At 39.1% G+C, this 16,402-nt stretch overlaps 1 protein-coding gene across 4 annotated transcripts in view; it reads right to left on the bottom strand.

Moving 5' to 3' along the window:
- Window positions 1–1,113: 1,113 nt before the first annotated feature.
- The window catches only part of LOC121386746 (sodium- and chloride-dependent glycine transporter 2-like), a 39,478-nt gene continuing 24,189 nt past the window's right edge, over window positions 1,114–16,402 (bottom strand). For 3 of the 4 annotated variants that reach the window (XM_041517750.1, XM_041517766.1, XM_041517773.1), the window contains 6 exons: window positions 12,611–12,710; window positions 9,193–9,320; window positions 7,067–7,222; window positions 3,814–3,924; window positions 1,943–2,038; window positions 1,114–1,550 (listed from right to left, as the gene is read on the bottom strand). In XM_041517750.1, the coding sequence (XP_041373684.1) occupies window positions 1,943–2,038; window positions 3,814–3,924; window positions 7,067–7,222; window positions 9,193–9,320; window positions 12,611–12,710 (591 nt within the window). In that variant the 3' untranslated portion in view covers window positions 1,114–1,550. The remainder of the gene's footprint in view (window positions 1,551–1,942; window positions 2,039–3,813; window positions 3,925–7,066; window positions 7,223–9,192; window positions 9,321–12,610; window positions 12,711–16,402) is intronic. The other variant, XM_041517757.1, reaches the window with a different exon arrangement.

Below are 16,402 nucleotides of genomic sequence, written 5' to 3'. Positions count from 1 at the left end.
CTGTCTGTAATAAAGTGCATATAAAAGACCTCTTGCTATTAATGGAAAAAATGTAGCGAGTTTTTTTTTCTGAAGACTATATATCAGAATTACCACATCCGACATTCACTTGCCAATGATTACTAAATCAAGGTGCTCTGGTGGTGTTGTTAAACAAAACAAACTTTTACATAACATTATTAGGGTGAGAAGGCGGCTCGGAGAGTGTGCTTATGAAATTTCACACATCATTTTATTCATAAATTTTAATACAGTAATTACATATTCACACACACACACACACACACACACACATTCACTATCCAAATTAGGTTCAAGCACGCTGTTCTGGGCACATACCTCAGCTATCTGTCCAGGACAGAGGGTTAGTTGTTAGTGGTTAGTGAGAGAGCACTTCATAATCCAAATGTAATTTTTTTTTTAACTGATGTTGCAAATGATATAATAATGTTTTTCCAGTCTCCAAAATCAGACTAAACATATTTTGAAAGAGTTTTCTGCGACCGTTATTTTAAAACATAAGGACTCGCCACGTAACTGTGTGGCGGTGCTTGTAAATTTAAATTTGTGTAACAGACACACAAACAAAACAACAAGTTTGTGTGAAATCTGTTTATGACTTGGGGCGGGACATAGCCCAGTGGTGAAATGCTCGCCTGATGCGTAGTCATTCTAGGATCGAACCCCGTCGGTGAGCCCACTGGGCCAATTCTAGTTCCAGTCAGCGCACCACCTCCGATATCTGCTTTATCCTGTTCAGGCCAAATGAGAAATTCCGCTCAGTAGAGCCTTGCCGAATTTCCCATTCTTACCTTCACAGGATAAAGCAGATATCCGACATTATTAACTAGTTATTCTCTGTGTAATTGAAGAAAAAAACCCAAACATGTTTATATGAATTCTGATGTATCAGGTCCTACTAACAGTGGACACGGATTACACTACATTCATCAGGAAAGCAGGAAGTCTTCATTGATATCTCCCACACCTCCGAAGGACTGGGATCATCTCTGGCCCTTAGCGTGAACCTTTCAACGAACCTTCGCCTGCAGGCAAGGGCTTAGTCAGACTTTAAATGTTTTCAGCACCTGTTCCAAAACTTATATATATATATTTTTTTTGTAAACAGTCCAAACAAACTTTATTTTGCAGGACGTGAAAATTGCTCAAATTTAGCTTAAACGTTTTTCGGTCGAGCACTCAAAAGTTAATTTTTGGACTTACGGTAATTTTTTTTTGTTCCAAACATGAATAGAATGTGTTACAGTTCTCCTTTTTGGCTTTAAGTCTTTGACCTAACTTCTAAATTTTTATTCCAAATTCCACCTACTTGAAACTTACCCTCCCCCTCCTCTGTCCTGGACTTAGTAACTGGTGATGTCAGAGACTAAGCCCGTGATGGGCGTGCTTGAAAACCTAGTGTTACATAAGCACGTTAATATAGGTCACAGTCACGGTCACAGACTGATGTGCTGAAGCTGCTTTGCTCTGCTCTGCTCGGTCGGTCTCTGACCAAGCTCTACCTCATCGCCTGTTTGCCTCAGAACCAGCTGTAATGTTAAATTAAACAGTGATGTGCAAGTTAATTAAAGTACATTATTTATTTAATAATTATAGGCCCTCATTTGTTTTCTTATTTTTTTTTTTATCCCACTGCCCCCTTTCCTTTTACTCTTTTGAATTCCATCTCAATTCTTCCCGATTTGGCAACTCCTCCTATCTTTCAACTTCTTTCACTGTCCACCTCCACATTATAGGCCCTTTCCCGTAACGCGATTTCGTGCACCAGTTTATCAACACAATGCATTTTTATATAGGAACTTTTCCATATATGTGATTCCGTGTGCATTTAGTGTGCGGAAAAGGAAAAAAGTTGATCGTTGACAGGTTTTTCCTGTGTGCAATTTTTTCCATGCTGTTACGTCATAATGTGAATTATTACCTATATGGTTAAAAACATCATGGTACTTCTAGAATGCCAAGTGGGACGTAACACTTCGACATCACATGATGATATCTTCGGCTGGCACACTATCACCTTACAGAAAGATATACCAAATGAGTTGAGTGATGTAAAGTAAGATCAAATAAGAAATAGGATATTAAACTCTATTTAACAAGCTTCCATTTTGTATCATGCTTATGTCCCTCATAAAATAATTTTCATTGTCACTCTCTAATTAAAGCTCGTGACAACTGAAAATTATTTCACTCATGACATAAAAATGATATGAAATGGAAGTATTTACTTTCGGGTGTCGGCGACATCCAATTTTGTATAGGCCTAGTAATCCGCTTGCGAAAACATAGATATGAAAAAGCACATTTCCACATGATGAATCGCGCATGGAAACTCGTTAATGGAGAACGGGCCTTAAAGACTGTCCTGAGTGGGCGGGACGTAGCCCAGTGGTATATCGCTCGCTTGATGTGCGGTCGGTCTAGGAGCTATCCACATCGGTGGGCCCTTTGTGCTATGTCTCATTCTAGCCAGTGCACCACGACTGGTATACCAAAGGCTGTGGTATGTGCTATCCTGTCTGTGGGATGGTGCATATATAAAAGGTCCTTTGCTACTAATGGAAAAATGTAGCGGGTTTCCTCTCTAAGACTATATATACGTCAAAAATTACTAAATGTTTGACATCCAATAGCTGTTGATTAAGAAATCAATGTGCTCTAGTAGTGTCGTTAAACAAAACAAACAAACAAACTTTACTGTCCTGAGTTTGCTGCTGTTATACATTTCTGATTAGCCTAACAGTGTTTTTGTTTTTTGTTTTTTTAAACTACAATTACGCATTAGATACATCACACTGTTCGGAATACATGTGTCTGCATATCTATGTTTCTCAAAATGTTTCCTAATGCTTGTGGTAGCCCAAATGCTATACCGGTAGTAGTTTTTAAGAAGCATTTTACCTCTCAATTATTTTGTAGGTGTGCTTAAAGGAATGCTCGCGCAAGACTTTTGGACTGATATACACATTCAACGATATATATAATGCACATTATTGATTAATATCAACAAGTATATTATTATATTTAATTAGCAAAACAGTTAAGTGTGATGGCTATTAAATATATAATGGGTGCAGCCATTTTGTACTGTCCCGGTGAATACACCCTCTGGTGAGCTGGTGGTTACATAATATTTTATGCGTCATATGTCAGAAATTAGTCTTAGAATTGAAGAAACAAACGTGTAAAGTATTATTTTAATCAAAATGCACAATGTCTTTAGTATGTATTCTACAACTTCTCGATGTCATTCAGAAATCTTCAGTCTGATTACATATTACCAATACTGATATCAATAAATCCCCCCCCCCCCCAATTTTTTTTTGGATAATATTTGTTTTTTGTTAATTTTAGTTTGGACTAACATCAATATCAGTAGGCTAATTTGTAACCTGACTAAGGGTTCTGAATGGCGTAACAATTTGTTAAAGCATTACATTTTGCTCTGCGATTATAGCCTTTTTCAATAAGCCAAAAATCAAAACAAAATCACTTTTCATCGATGAAGATCTAGAATTAACGTAAGTATGTGCTATCAAAAGAATCAAACCAGAGTTCAGCAAAATGGTTTAGTACAAAGTCCTTTGTAATAATTCCACTCTTTGGTATCCATGATATTTGTGATTTTAATTTTAACAAATTATTTGATTGGATCGTGCAGATATTCATTATAACTAATTATTTCATTTGATTCAAGTTTAGTGTACATGTGGTGATAATTATTTTTTGACCTGTAGAAAGCTTGCAAATCCAGCTTCAATCATCTAACAAACCATAACAGTGTTTTCTTACCTCTATTTCAGGCTCAATGACAAAGTTCGGGTTGTACAGGGCAACCAGTTTCCTGTTTTCAATCAGAGCAGGCCCCCAATCAGAAGATGGGATGGTACTTTTATATATACGCTGCAATGAATCAAACAAAGCATGTCGCTGTTTTTGTTTTTGTTCCTGCAATCACTATATACATTGGCAAGACATGATCACTAGATAAATTCCTATCTTTTCAATCAACATCTTACATAATTATAGTTATCACATTCTTTACTAAATAAATGCAATTTGTTTTTAAAAATCACCTTCATTTTTAATGAATTTGTGAGTATTTATCTAGTACGATGTTAACGTGAATGACTGTGTTGGTTTCACTATGTTCTTGCATTAGGGTAGTCCCAAAATGAAAACTTTGCCCTAAATAAATTAAGTACGTTTGTTTCTGGGTTGGGTGCTGTGTTTGGATCTTGACAACAAAATGTCAATATAATCATGGTAAAAGAAACATGGATTTATAGGGTGCCTCATGTGTACCCCTCCACACATTTTGAAAGTGCACCCAAAATTCAGTTTAATGAATGTTTATAATGTATTTGTATTTAATTGTTTAGGTTGCGACATGTAATCATAGGCATTGGAAACAAAAGGGGACAGGGCCACCCATGCAACTCTGAAAATAATTCATCCCTACTCCTTCACAAGATGAATTAGTATATTACTGATCCCAACAGTTAATGATTTTTCTGTCACCCATGGTAAGGAGTGCAGAAAGTACTTGCCCGCTCGCCAAATGCGAGTTAAAATTCTGAGAGATGAGTTAAAAAATTAAACCACTAGTCTGGCTGGTGATCTGTCGGTTTTTTTTTGACCGACTGTTCTTTCTTTTTTCTTTTTTTTGCATCGAATCTGTGACTCTGCATCAATGTTGAAATAATTTTACCGGTGTGTTTTGAACAGATACTTGTGGAATGTCACTTTGATTTTGTAAATCTATATGAAAGAAATGTGAAAAACTTTGTCTTTACCTGAATATTTAAAAATTTGTCAATCAAGGTTTATATATATATGTTATACTATGTTTAAACAATTTAATATATTGTTCTATCGGCTGGTGGACTAGTAGAAATTCTGGCTGGCTTATAAATTTTAGTTGGTTCTAGTCCGGCGGGCCAGTGAAATATTTTCTATTTCTGCACCTCTGCATGGTAATATATCTTGCCAGTCTTGGCTTTTCTGGGGATTTTCATATTGAAAAACTGAAGGTGCCCCTTTTCAGTTACACCCTGACCAGAGGGAGGGGCAGGGGGGCGAATTCAGGGATTACATAGGAAGAGTGTACAGGGGGAAAGAAGGTTCAATGACAAAGTACATAGAACATAGATAGTGGATGCCATCTAAGTGTCTAATTGTATCCAATGTACTTTTCAGTGTGGAAGATAACGTACGTCTGTACGTGGTGTGTGTGTGTCTGTGTATGAGTGTGTGTGTGTGTGTGTGTTAATAATCAAATATATAAATGGGGCAGGGGTGGGGGTGGATTAAAATATTCAATTTTTTATTTTGTATACCGGGTATGCACTTTATGGATGTGTCTTTACCTGAAAAGAAATACTACATCCAAACCTTTCTATATAAATAATGTTTTGTAGAATATTTTATAAAATGTGTGTAATATCAGTCTAGTTTGTATTTCAAAATTATCATCTTTTTAATGAAATATACTAAACTAGACATGATATTAAATTGTCTTTTTACTTTATGTAGTTTTTTTATTTTTAAAATGAACAGTTCCATGAAATATTCTTTTGTATGGAAGGGAAGGTGAGACAAAGCAAGAAAGAAAATGTGGTTCACAGTTTTTGTAAGTTTAACAGTGCTGCGTCTTGTACTAAAATCTGACAACTTGCTGTTTCCAAGGTAACAGGGCAGGACGTAGCCCAGTAGTAAAGCACTAGCCTGATATGTTCAGTCAGTTTAAGATTGATCCTCGTTGGTGAGCTACTTCTCGTTCCAGCCAGTACTCCACAACTGATGTAACAAAGCAAAAGCATCGGAAGCAATTAAAAGTTGATACAGCAATTAAAGCAATGTATATGATGAGATCTATACTATGCGAGTGTCATAGGAAGAGAGAAAAAAACTTTTCTGGCCCAAAAAGTGGTACGGCCATGGCCATACTGCTTCCGATGCCCCTGCAAAGGTCATGGTATGTACAATCCTGTCTGTGGCAAAGTGCATATAAAAGAACATTTGCTGCTAGTAAATTGACAAAAAGGTAGCCCATGAAGTGGCAGCAGCCGGTTTCCTCTCTAATTATCTCTGTGACCCTAAATCATACATCTGACAGAATACACAAACATATTTAAATTGTCTCTATACATGTAGGTATAGTACTAAACCAAATGACATCCAGCTGGGTCAAAGTTCAACATGCACCAACAATTCATCACACAGTTGAGGCTACCAGTCCTGCCATTGGTGATAAATGTGAGTGTTTGTTGTGATACAATGTTGTTTCATCTGGTCAGTAATTTCCTGTAATTTAATTTGAATTAGTGTCAGTATCATTGTGCTTGAAACATGAGCGTGGTTCTATTAAAAACAGCATGACTGCGGAACTAGTGTACCGGGTAGTCATATATAGATGCTACCCGTTATCTCTGAAATGAGTGTGTTATATATAACCCCCAATTTTTTTCTGATTTACTTTAAGGGTGAGGGTTGTAGTATTTATATCCGTGGGGTTTATGTCGATTGATATGCTGCATGTACGGAGGTTTAGACACATGTTACTATTGTCGTCTGTGCAGACTGTGAGATTTGATTTGGTGATTACACATACTTACATGTATAGTCCATTCCACAGGGAAATGTTTTTTTCACACTGGAATTTACTACATGTACAAGTTATTTATTTTTGAACCGATTGTTTTCTTAATTGCACACAAAAATGGCATTTTTTTTTTGTTATTTCAAAAAGACTTCTTCTTACGTCAAACTAAACTGAAATTATTTACACTTAAACGTTTTTATTATTATAATTTTTTTTTAATATCTCCCTTCCCCCTTTCCTTTTACTCCTTTGCATTCCATCCTATTTCTTCCCAATCTGGCAACTCCTCCTATTTTCCCATCTCTTTCGCTGTCCATCTCCACATCCCAGTCCTTGTCTCTCCAACCGCAGCATGCGCTTGTCTCTTGTGACTATCCTTGCCACACACCTGGCGATTTTTTTCTTAGGAGGATGAGACAGACTATAGAGTTTTAATCTTACCTCTTTGAAAGTTCTGCCTGAATAGTAAAAGACGATCACTGCCGTTACAAAGATGGCTAACATGATGGAACTTAACATCAGCCACCCAAAGAGGTCAAACATCTCGACAGAGCTGCGGTATTGCTTATAGTTAAACACAGTGTATCCAATAAAAACCTGATGAGAACAAAAAAACAACAAAGAAAAACAAAAAACAAACTGAAGTATAAGCTGAAGTGATCTTTTGTCCAGTTGTACCTTGTATTCATTTCAATAATACTATCAACGAATGGACTTGTGGGTTTTTTTTCATTATTTTTTCCCCTTTAATTACAGTATTACAGATGTAGTAATCGTACTCACAATGCTAACATCTTCCATGCCTTGCAAAAATAATTTAGCACCCACAAATTTATCATAATAGAAAAATAAACAATTCAAGCTGTGACAACATATTATTGCACACAAGTAATTAATTTATTCACTGGACAGCAAAAAATAAATTCATAAAGGCATGTTTAATCCCAATTTTTCCCCACACAGAAACAAAAGATTCTGTGGTCTGTGACTGTTGTTCATCATCATATGGTAGGCCTATGGTCATGTGACAATTGTGAGAGTAATTATTATCATGAAATTCATATTATGTTTTTTTTCCAGTTGGCAATATTAATGTAGTAGTGTTGGTATAAAGTGCTCCTACTGGCTGTAGCTAGTGGGAATTTCCCCGAGTAGCTCAGTTGGTAGAACACTGGATTCTCGTACTGAGAGTCTGCGGTTCGAATCCCCTAAGTGGAGGTTGATTTTTATCTGTTACATTAATAATGAGCTTAATTTATTTATGTCATTACTTTACAATTTGATGTACCCTCCCATCTAAACAATAATATTGGAAATATAATATTTTTTTGAAGAGAAAATACCTGAAAAGGTGTATAATATACTGTAGTGGAACACAGTGATTTCAAGAAAAAACGGAGAACCGTCATTATTGCAACTTTGACATAGCACCTTTAACACTATGAGGTGGACTTTGAATGAAAACAAGCATTATGAACATACTGCTAAAGCAATACATGTCCCCTATACAGAGCCCAAATTTTTTTCATCTCTCTTAAATTCAAGGGCCATAAATATATACATCTATACCTCTGTGAAAAGTGGGTAAATCACCATGAAAGTCAAGCTTGATCTGTAACAGTACATGATAAAGCTATACACAAAATTTGAACTCAATATCTCAAGGCATTTTTAAAAAGAAACCCACCCGGAAAACTATATGTGGGACAGATGGATGGAGATGAAATCTATAGTTTCCTCCAGTTGGACCGGTAGGGGACTAATAAACTATAAGGAAAACAAAAGGAAATCAGTCACTAGAGCACTTCGTTGAGGGGCTTTGCATTGTCATACATGTAGGATCGAATCCCCTTGGTGGACCCATTCTCCGATTCCCCCATCCCATCCGACATCTCCATAACTGGTATATCAAAGACTGTGGTATATGTTGTCCTGTTTGTGGGAAAGTGTACATAAAAGATCCCTTGCTGTTTAGGGGAAAAAGTAGCAGTTTTTATCTAAGTAGTTTTACACCCCAATTAATAGCTGATGTATTTTTTCGTGCTGGGGTGTCATTAAACATTAATTAATTCATTCTTCTAAGGCTATGTGGTATGTCAGAATGATCAAATATTTGACATGCAATAAATTGTGTAGCCCAGTGGTAAAGTGCTTGCTTGATGCACAGTCAGTCTGGGATCAATCCCCATCTGTGAGCCCATTGGGCTATTTCTCATTCCATCCAGTGCACCACGACTGGTATATCATAGGCTGTGGTATGTGCTATCCTGTCTGTGGGATGGTATATATAAAAGATCCCTTGCTACTAATGGAGAAAATGTGGCAGGTTTCCTCTCTAAGACAACAAAACAAACTTTAACTTTTCCATCACTGGTATATCAAAGGTTGTGGTATGTGCTGTCCTGTCTGTGGAAAAGTGCACATAAACAATACCTTGCTTTTAATGGAATGAAAAATGTAGCGGGTTTCTTGTAAGGCTATATGTCAGAATATCAAGTACGGTATTTGAAATCCATTAAATTAATGTGCTCTAGTGGTGTTGCTAAATAAAACCAACTTCAACTCACTGATGAAATGAGAGGACCAACAATGCCCCAGCTGCTTATACAGCACATATTCAGTATGAATTCGGGCAGGCAGAAACAGACTTGGTTCCCAAGCATGGACTCGATGTCTAACATGAGACGTTCCATCCCTGTTGTAATAAAAGAAAGGTGTATTTAATGGTATTAATCATGTATCTACCAAGACACGAGACGTTCCAACCCTGTTATAATAAAAGAAAGGTGTATTTAATGGTGTTAATCAAGTATCTACCAAGACACGAGATGTTCCAACCCTGTTGTAATAAATGAAAGGTGTATTTAATGGTGTTAATCAAGTATCTACCAAGACACGACACGTTCCAACCCTGTTGTAATAAAAGAAAGGTGTATTTAATGGTGTTATAATCAAGTATCTACCAAGACACGAGACGTTCCATCCCTGTTATAATAAAAGAAAGGTGTATTTAATGGTGTTAATCAAGTATCTACCAAGACACGAGACGTTCCAACCCTGTTGTAATAAAAGAAAGGTGTATTTAATGGTGTTATAATCAAGTATCTACCAAGACACAAGACGTTGCATCCCTGTTGTAATAAAAGAAAGGTGTATTTAATGGTGTTATAATCAAGTATCTACCAAGACACGAGACGTTCCAACCCTGTTGTAATAAAAGAAAGGTGTATTTAATGGTGTTATAATCAAGTATCTACCAAGACACAAGACGTTCCAACCCTGTTGTAATAAAAGAAAGGTGTATTTAATGGTGTTATAATCAAGTATCTACCAAGACACAAGACGTTCCAACCCTGTTGTAATAAAAGAAAGGTATATTTAATGGAGTTAATCAAGTATCTACCAAGACACGAGATGTTCCAACCCTGTTGTAATAAAAGAAAGGTGTATTTAATGGTGTTATAATCAAGTATCTACCAAGACACGAGATGTTCCAACCCTGTTGTAATAAAAGAAAGGTGTATTTAATGGTGTTATAATCAAGTATCTACCAAGACACGAGACGTTCCAACCCTGTTGTAATAAAAGAAAGGTGTATTTAACGGTGTTATAATCAAGTATCTACCAAGACACGAGACGTTCCAACCCTGTTGTAATAAAAGAAAGGTGTATTTAACGGTGTTAATCAAGTATCTACCAAGACACGAGACGTTCCATCCCTGTTGTAATAAAAGAAAGGTATATTTAATGGTGTTAATCAAGTATCTACCAAGACACGAGACGTTCCAACCCTGTTGTAATAAAAGAAAGGTGTATTTAACGGTGTTATAATCAAGTATCTACCAAGACACGAGACGTTCCATCCCTGATGTAATAAAAGAAAGGTGTATTTAATGGTTTTAATCAAGTATCTACCAAGACACGAGACGTTCCATCCCTGTTGTAATAAAAGAAAGCTGTATTTAATGGTGTTATAATCAAGTATCTACCAAGACACGAGATGTTCCAGCCCTGTTATAATAAAGGAAAAGCGCATTTAATGGTGTTAACATATAGGCATAAGTTTGGGCTCCCATTTTTGTAGGGGAGCAGGCTGATTTTTGCCCAAATTAAAACTAAAAAGCCCGAATCTGGATAACAATATTTATTCATAGTAGCTTACTGCCAAACAGCAATATAGGGTTGCAAACAAATCCCTATGCATTTTTACTAATATTGTAGGTAAAATGATGCAATTTTGCCCGAATATCTCCCATTGTTTTTGCCTGAATTTAATGATTTGCTCCAGCACTAGGGGGGCAGTTGTTCCCCCACCATGCCCCCGTCTCGAATACATATGTGAGTTAATCAACTACATTTGTGTATCTACCATGAAATGTCCTAATTATCCTTATTGTACAGCAAGAAAGCAGGCACTGTAATCCAGCTGGCAAAATGGTGCTTTAAACATTTAATACATTTAAAGTGACGGACCCTAGTTTTAAACACTATGACACATTTTTTCACAATTAAAGCTGTTCTTGATAATTCAAATTAAAAGTACTTACATTTTATTATTTAGAATATTAACTTTCGTACACTTGAAGTGGTTCTGGTGATCCAGGTTTTTATAATGCCCCAAAATGCAGTTTTCATAATTATAAAAATTCACATTTGTCTGAGAAGTAATGGTTATCGAGACAAGCTCTAGTTACTTTTAGATGGTACATGTACATGTATTAGCGATCTTAAAATTTTGCGAAATTCAAATAAGTAATATATTCGCATCTTAAAACTTTAGTGTGATCATCATATCAAAAATTGTAAAAAAATAAGCTGAAGTTGTTGGATCAGTGTCGGTTTGGGTATATCAAAGACCATGGTATGCACTATCCTGTCTGTGGGATGGTGCATATAAAAGATCCCTTGCTGCTAATGGAAAAATGTAATGGATTTCCTCTCTATGACTGTCAAAAATGACCGTATGTTTGACATCCAATAGCCGATGATGAATAAATCAATGTGCTTTAGTGGTGTCATTAAACAATTTTTTTTTTGTAGGATTAGCTGAAATAATATATGTACAGTGAAACTCCTCTAAACCGGACACCCTTGGGGCCAAGTAAAATGTCTGGTTTTAAGAGGTATCCAGTTTAGAGAGGTCTCTTCTGTACAGATATTTAAAAAGTGGCCATGAAAAACGTCCGGTTTTGAGGGAATTCCGGTTTACAGAGGGTCCGGTCTTGATAGGTTTTACTGTACTTTTGATCAATTTCGAAATTATGCAGCTATAACATTTACTTAAATTTAGTCGAAAACTGCATGCTACAGTAACTACTTTTGTTTGCTATCCTTTTGGTTTAATCAAAAGCATATAAAAAGTAGTTTGTTTATTTAACGACGCCACTAGAGCACATTGATTTTTTATCTTATCATCGGCTATTGGACGTCAAACATATGGTCATTCTGACACTTCAACAGCATATAACCATTGGTGTATATATCACCGATAAAACAATTGCACACATTTTTTTCTGGAACAGTCGATGTACGAGGTATCTTTAAATTTAGCAACATGAAATATTAGCGCCTTGTATGCCCTTGCTAAAATTGTGTGTTCGCCAACATTTCCTACACTATACAGCATAATTATGTTGTCACTAAAGTAGTAATTACAAAGTTACATGTGCTAGTGTTATTCCTAGACATTTGGCAAGGCTTGGTAGTCTAAACACTTTTAGAGCATTATCACCATTTTCAGTGCAAGACAACAAATTAATTGAAATAAAAATAAATTTAATTAATGTACTTGCTTTAAAAACAAAACAGGGATATTTTATTAATTACCATAATAATACATTTCTGAGTGTTTTATAAATGCAATTTTAGAATTAATTATTAATTATCGAAGGGGAGCATGGCACTGATTAAGGCAAGATGGCACTAGACTATTGAGGCATGGTGCCGTACCATGCTAAAACAAGCTGGGGATAACACTATACTTACCATAGACGTAGACGATGGCAAGGCATTCCACAATAGATACGGCCATTAGGCACCATCCGCCACCATATCGGTGCATCATATCCATCAAGTAAATGCCACCCTTAAAATAATTCAAAACAAATCAATAAATAAAATAGTTTGTTTTATTATGACATCACAAAAGCACATTGATTTAATAATCATCGGCTATTGGATGTCAGACATTTGATAATTCAGACATATAGTCTTAGAGAGAAAACCCACTACATTTTTCGATTAGTAGTAAAAGATATTTTATATGCACCATCCAACAGACAGGATAGCACATACCATGGCATTTAATATACCAGTGGTGGTGTACTGGCTGGAACGAGAAATAGCCCTGTGGGCCCACTAATGGGGATCGATCCTAAACTGATCACACATGAGGTCAATGTTTTACTGAGATATGTCCCCTCCCATTTACATATATATCCACTCATCCATCCAACCACCCACTCATCCATCCATCCAACCACCCACTCATCCATCCAACCAACCACTCATCCCTCCCTTCATCCATCCACCCAACCACCCACTCATCCCTCCCTTCATCCATCCACCCACACATCCCTCCCTTCATCCATCCACCCACTCATCCCTCCCTTCATCCATCCATCCAACCACCCACACATCCCTCCCTTCATCCATCCACCCACACATCCCTCCCTTCATCCATCCACCCACTCATCCCTCCCTTCATCCATCCACCCACGCATCCCTCCCTTCATCCATCCACCCACTCATCCCTCCCTTCATCCATACACCCACTCATCCATCCATCCAACCACCCACACATCAATCCCTTCATCCATCCACCCACACATCCCTCCCTTCATCCAACCACCCACACATCCCTCCCTTCATCCATCCACCCACACATCCCTCCCTTCATCCATCCACCCACTCATCCATCCATCCAACCACCCACACATCCCTCCCTTCATCCATCCACCCACACATCCCTCCCTTCATCTATCCACCCACACATCCCTCCCTTCATCCAACCACCCACACATCCCTCCCTTCATCCATCCACCCACTCATCCCTCCCTTCATCCAACCACCCACACATCCCTTCATCCAACCACCCACACATCCCTCCCTTCATCCATCCACCCACACATCCCTCCCTTCATCCATCCACCCACTCATCCATCCATCCAACCACCCACACATCCCTCCCTTCATCCATCCACCCACACATCCCTCCCTTCATCTATCCACCCACACATCCCTCCCTTCATCCAACCACCCACACATCCCTCCCTTCATCCATCCACCCACTCATCCCTCCCTTCATCCAACCACCCACACATCACTTCATCCAACCACCCACACATCCCTCCCTTCATCCATCCACCCACACATCCCTCCCTTCATCCATCCACCCACTCATCCATCCATCCAACCACCCACACATCCCTCCCTTCATCCATCCACCCACTCATCCCTCCCTTCATCCATACACCCACTCATCCATCCATCCAACCACCCACACATCAATCCCTTCATCCATCCACCCACACATCCCTCCCTTCATCCAACCACCCACACATCCCTCCCTTCATCCATCCACCCACACATCCCTCCCTTCATCCATCCACCCACTCATCCATCCATCCAACCACCCACACATCCCTCCCTTCATCCATCCACCCACACATCCCTCCCTTCATCTATCCACCCACACATCCCTCCCTTCATCCAACCACCCACACATCCCTCCCTTCATCCATCCACCCACTCATCCCTCCCTTCATCCAACCACCCACACATCCCTTCATCCAACCACCCACACACCCCTCCGTTCATCCATCCACCCACACATCCCTCCCTTCATCCATCCACCCACTCATCCATCCATCCAACCACCCACACATCCCTCCCTTCATCCATCCACCCACACATCCCTCCCTTCATCCATCCACCCATTCATCCATCCAACCAACCACCCACCCACTCATCCATCCACCCACTCATCCATCCATCCAACCACCCACTCATCCATCCATCCACCCACACATCCCTCCCTTCATCCATCCACCCACTCATCCATCCATCCAACCACCCACTCATCCATCCAACCAACCACCCACACATCACTCCCTTCATCCATCCATCCAACCAACCACTCATCCATCCAACCAACCACCCACACATCCCTCCCTTCATCCATCCAACCACTCATCCATCCATCCAACCACCCAACCAACCACTCATCCATCCAACCAACCACCCACTCATCCTTCCATCCATCCATTCAACCACTCACTTATCCATCCAACCAACCAACCACCCACTCATCCATCCAACCACCCACCCACACATCCCTCCCTCCATCCATCCATCCACCCACTCATCTATCCATCCAACCACCCACTCATCCATTTACCCAACCACCCACTCATCCATTTACCCAACCACCCACTCATCCATCCATCCAACCACCCACTCATCCAACAATCCAACCACCCATTCATGTATCCATCCATTCAACCACCAACACATCATTCAACTACCAACACATCCATCCATACCCCCAACCACCCACCAACCACTCATCCATTTACCCAACCACCCACTCATCCATCCATCCAACCACCCACTCATCCAACAATCCAACCACCCATTCATGTATCCATCCATTCAACCACCAACACATCCATTCAACTACCAACACATCCATCCATTCACCACCCACTCATTCCTCCATCCATCCAACCACTAATCCATTTACCCAACCACCCACTCATCAGTCCATCCAACCACCCACTTATCCATCCATCCAACCACCCACTCATCTATCCAACCAATCATCCATTCATGCACTCATCCATCCATCCAACCACCCATTCATCCACCCAACCAATCATCCATCCAACCAATCATCCACTCATCCATTCATACATCCATCCAACCACCCATTCATCCAACCACCCACTCATCTATTCACTCACCCACCCTCATCAATCCAACCTCCCACTCATCCATCCAACCATCCACTCATACATCCATCCAACCATCCACTCATCCATCTAACTAATCACCCACTCATCCATCCACCCAATCATCCATCCAACCAATCACCCACTCATCCATCCAACCAATCACCCACTCATCAATCCATCCATCCACTCATTCACCCATCCACTCATCAATCCACCCACTCATCAATCCATCCATCCATTCACCCACCCACTCCTCCATCCATTCACCCACCCATTCATCAATCCACCCACCCACTCATCCATCCATTCACCCACCCACTCATCCATCCATTCATTCAACCACCCACTCCTATTCCACCCACTCCACAATTCAACCACTAACTGATCCATCCATTCAACCACCCACTCATCCATCCATTCAACCACCCACTCATCCATCTATCCATCCATTCAACCACCCACTCATCCATCCATCCACTCATCCATCCATCTAACCACTCACACATTCCCACTCACCCACATATACAGGTATATCCCCAACATTACCTTCATTTAAATAATTTAAAAAATTAATAATAATTTTTGCTTTTAAAGAAGGGAGAGAGGGCTGGAAGAAAACGAGAAAAGGAAGGTAAATAGTGGACTACAAGTAGTCATTTCTGTAGTAAGTAGGGCTGTCACGTTTACAAAATTGTGTAAACATTTTAACGGAACCTATTAAATGAAATAATACCGTTTAAATGGCCAAATATTTAACTATCTAGTAACTATGTGTGATCACTATAGATACAACACTTGATTAAAAATAACCATAACAAAATTC

Source organism: Gigantopelta aegis, chromosome 2, assembly GCF_016097555.1.
Source record: "Gigantopelta aegis isolate Gae_Host chromosome 2, Gae_host_genome, whole genome shotgun sequence".
Classification (NCBI taxonomy): Eukaryota; Metazoa; Mollusca; class Gastropoda; order Neomphalida; family Peltospiridae; genus Gigantopelta; species Gigantopelta aegis.
This window is presented reverse-complemented; position numbering and strand designations above follow the sequence as displayed.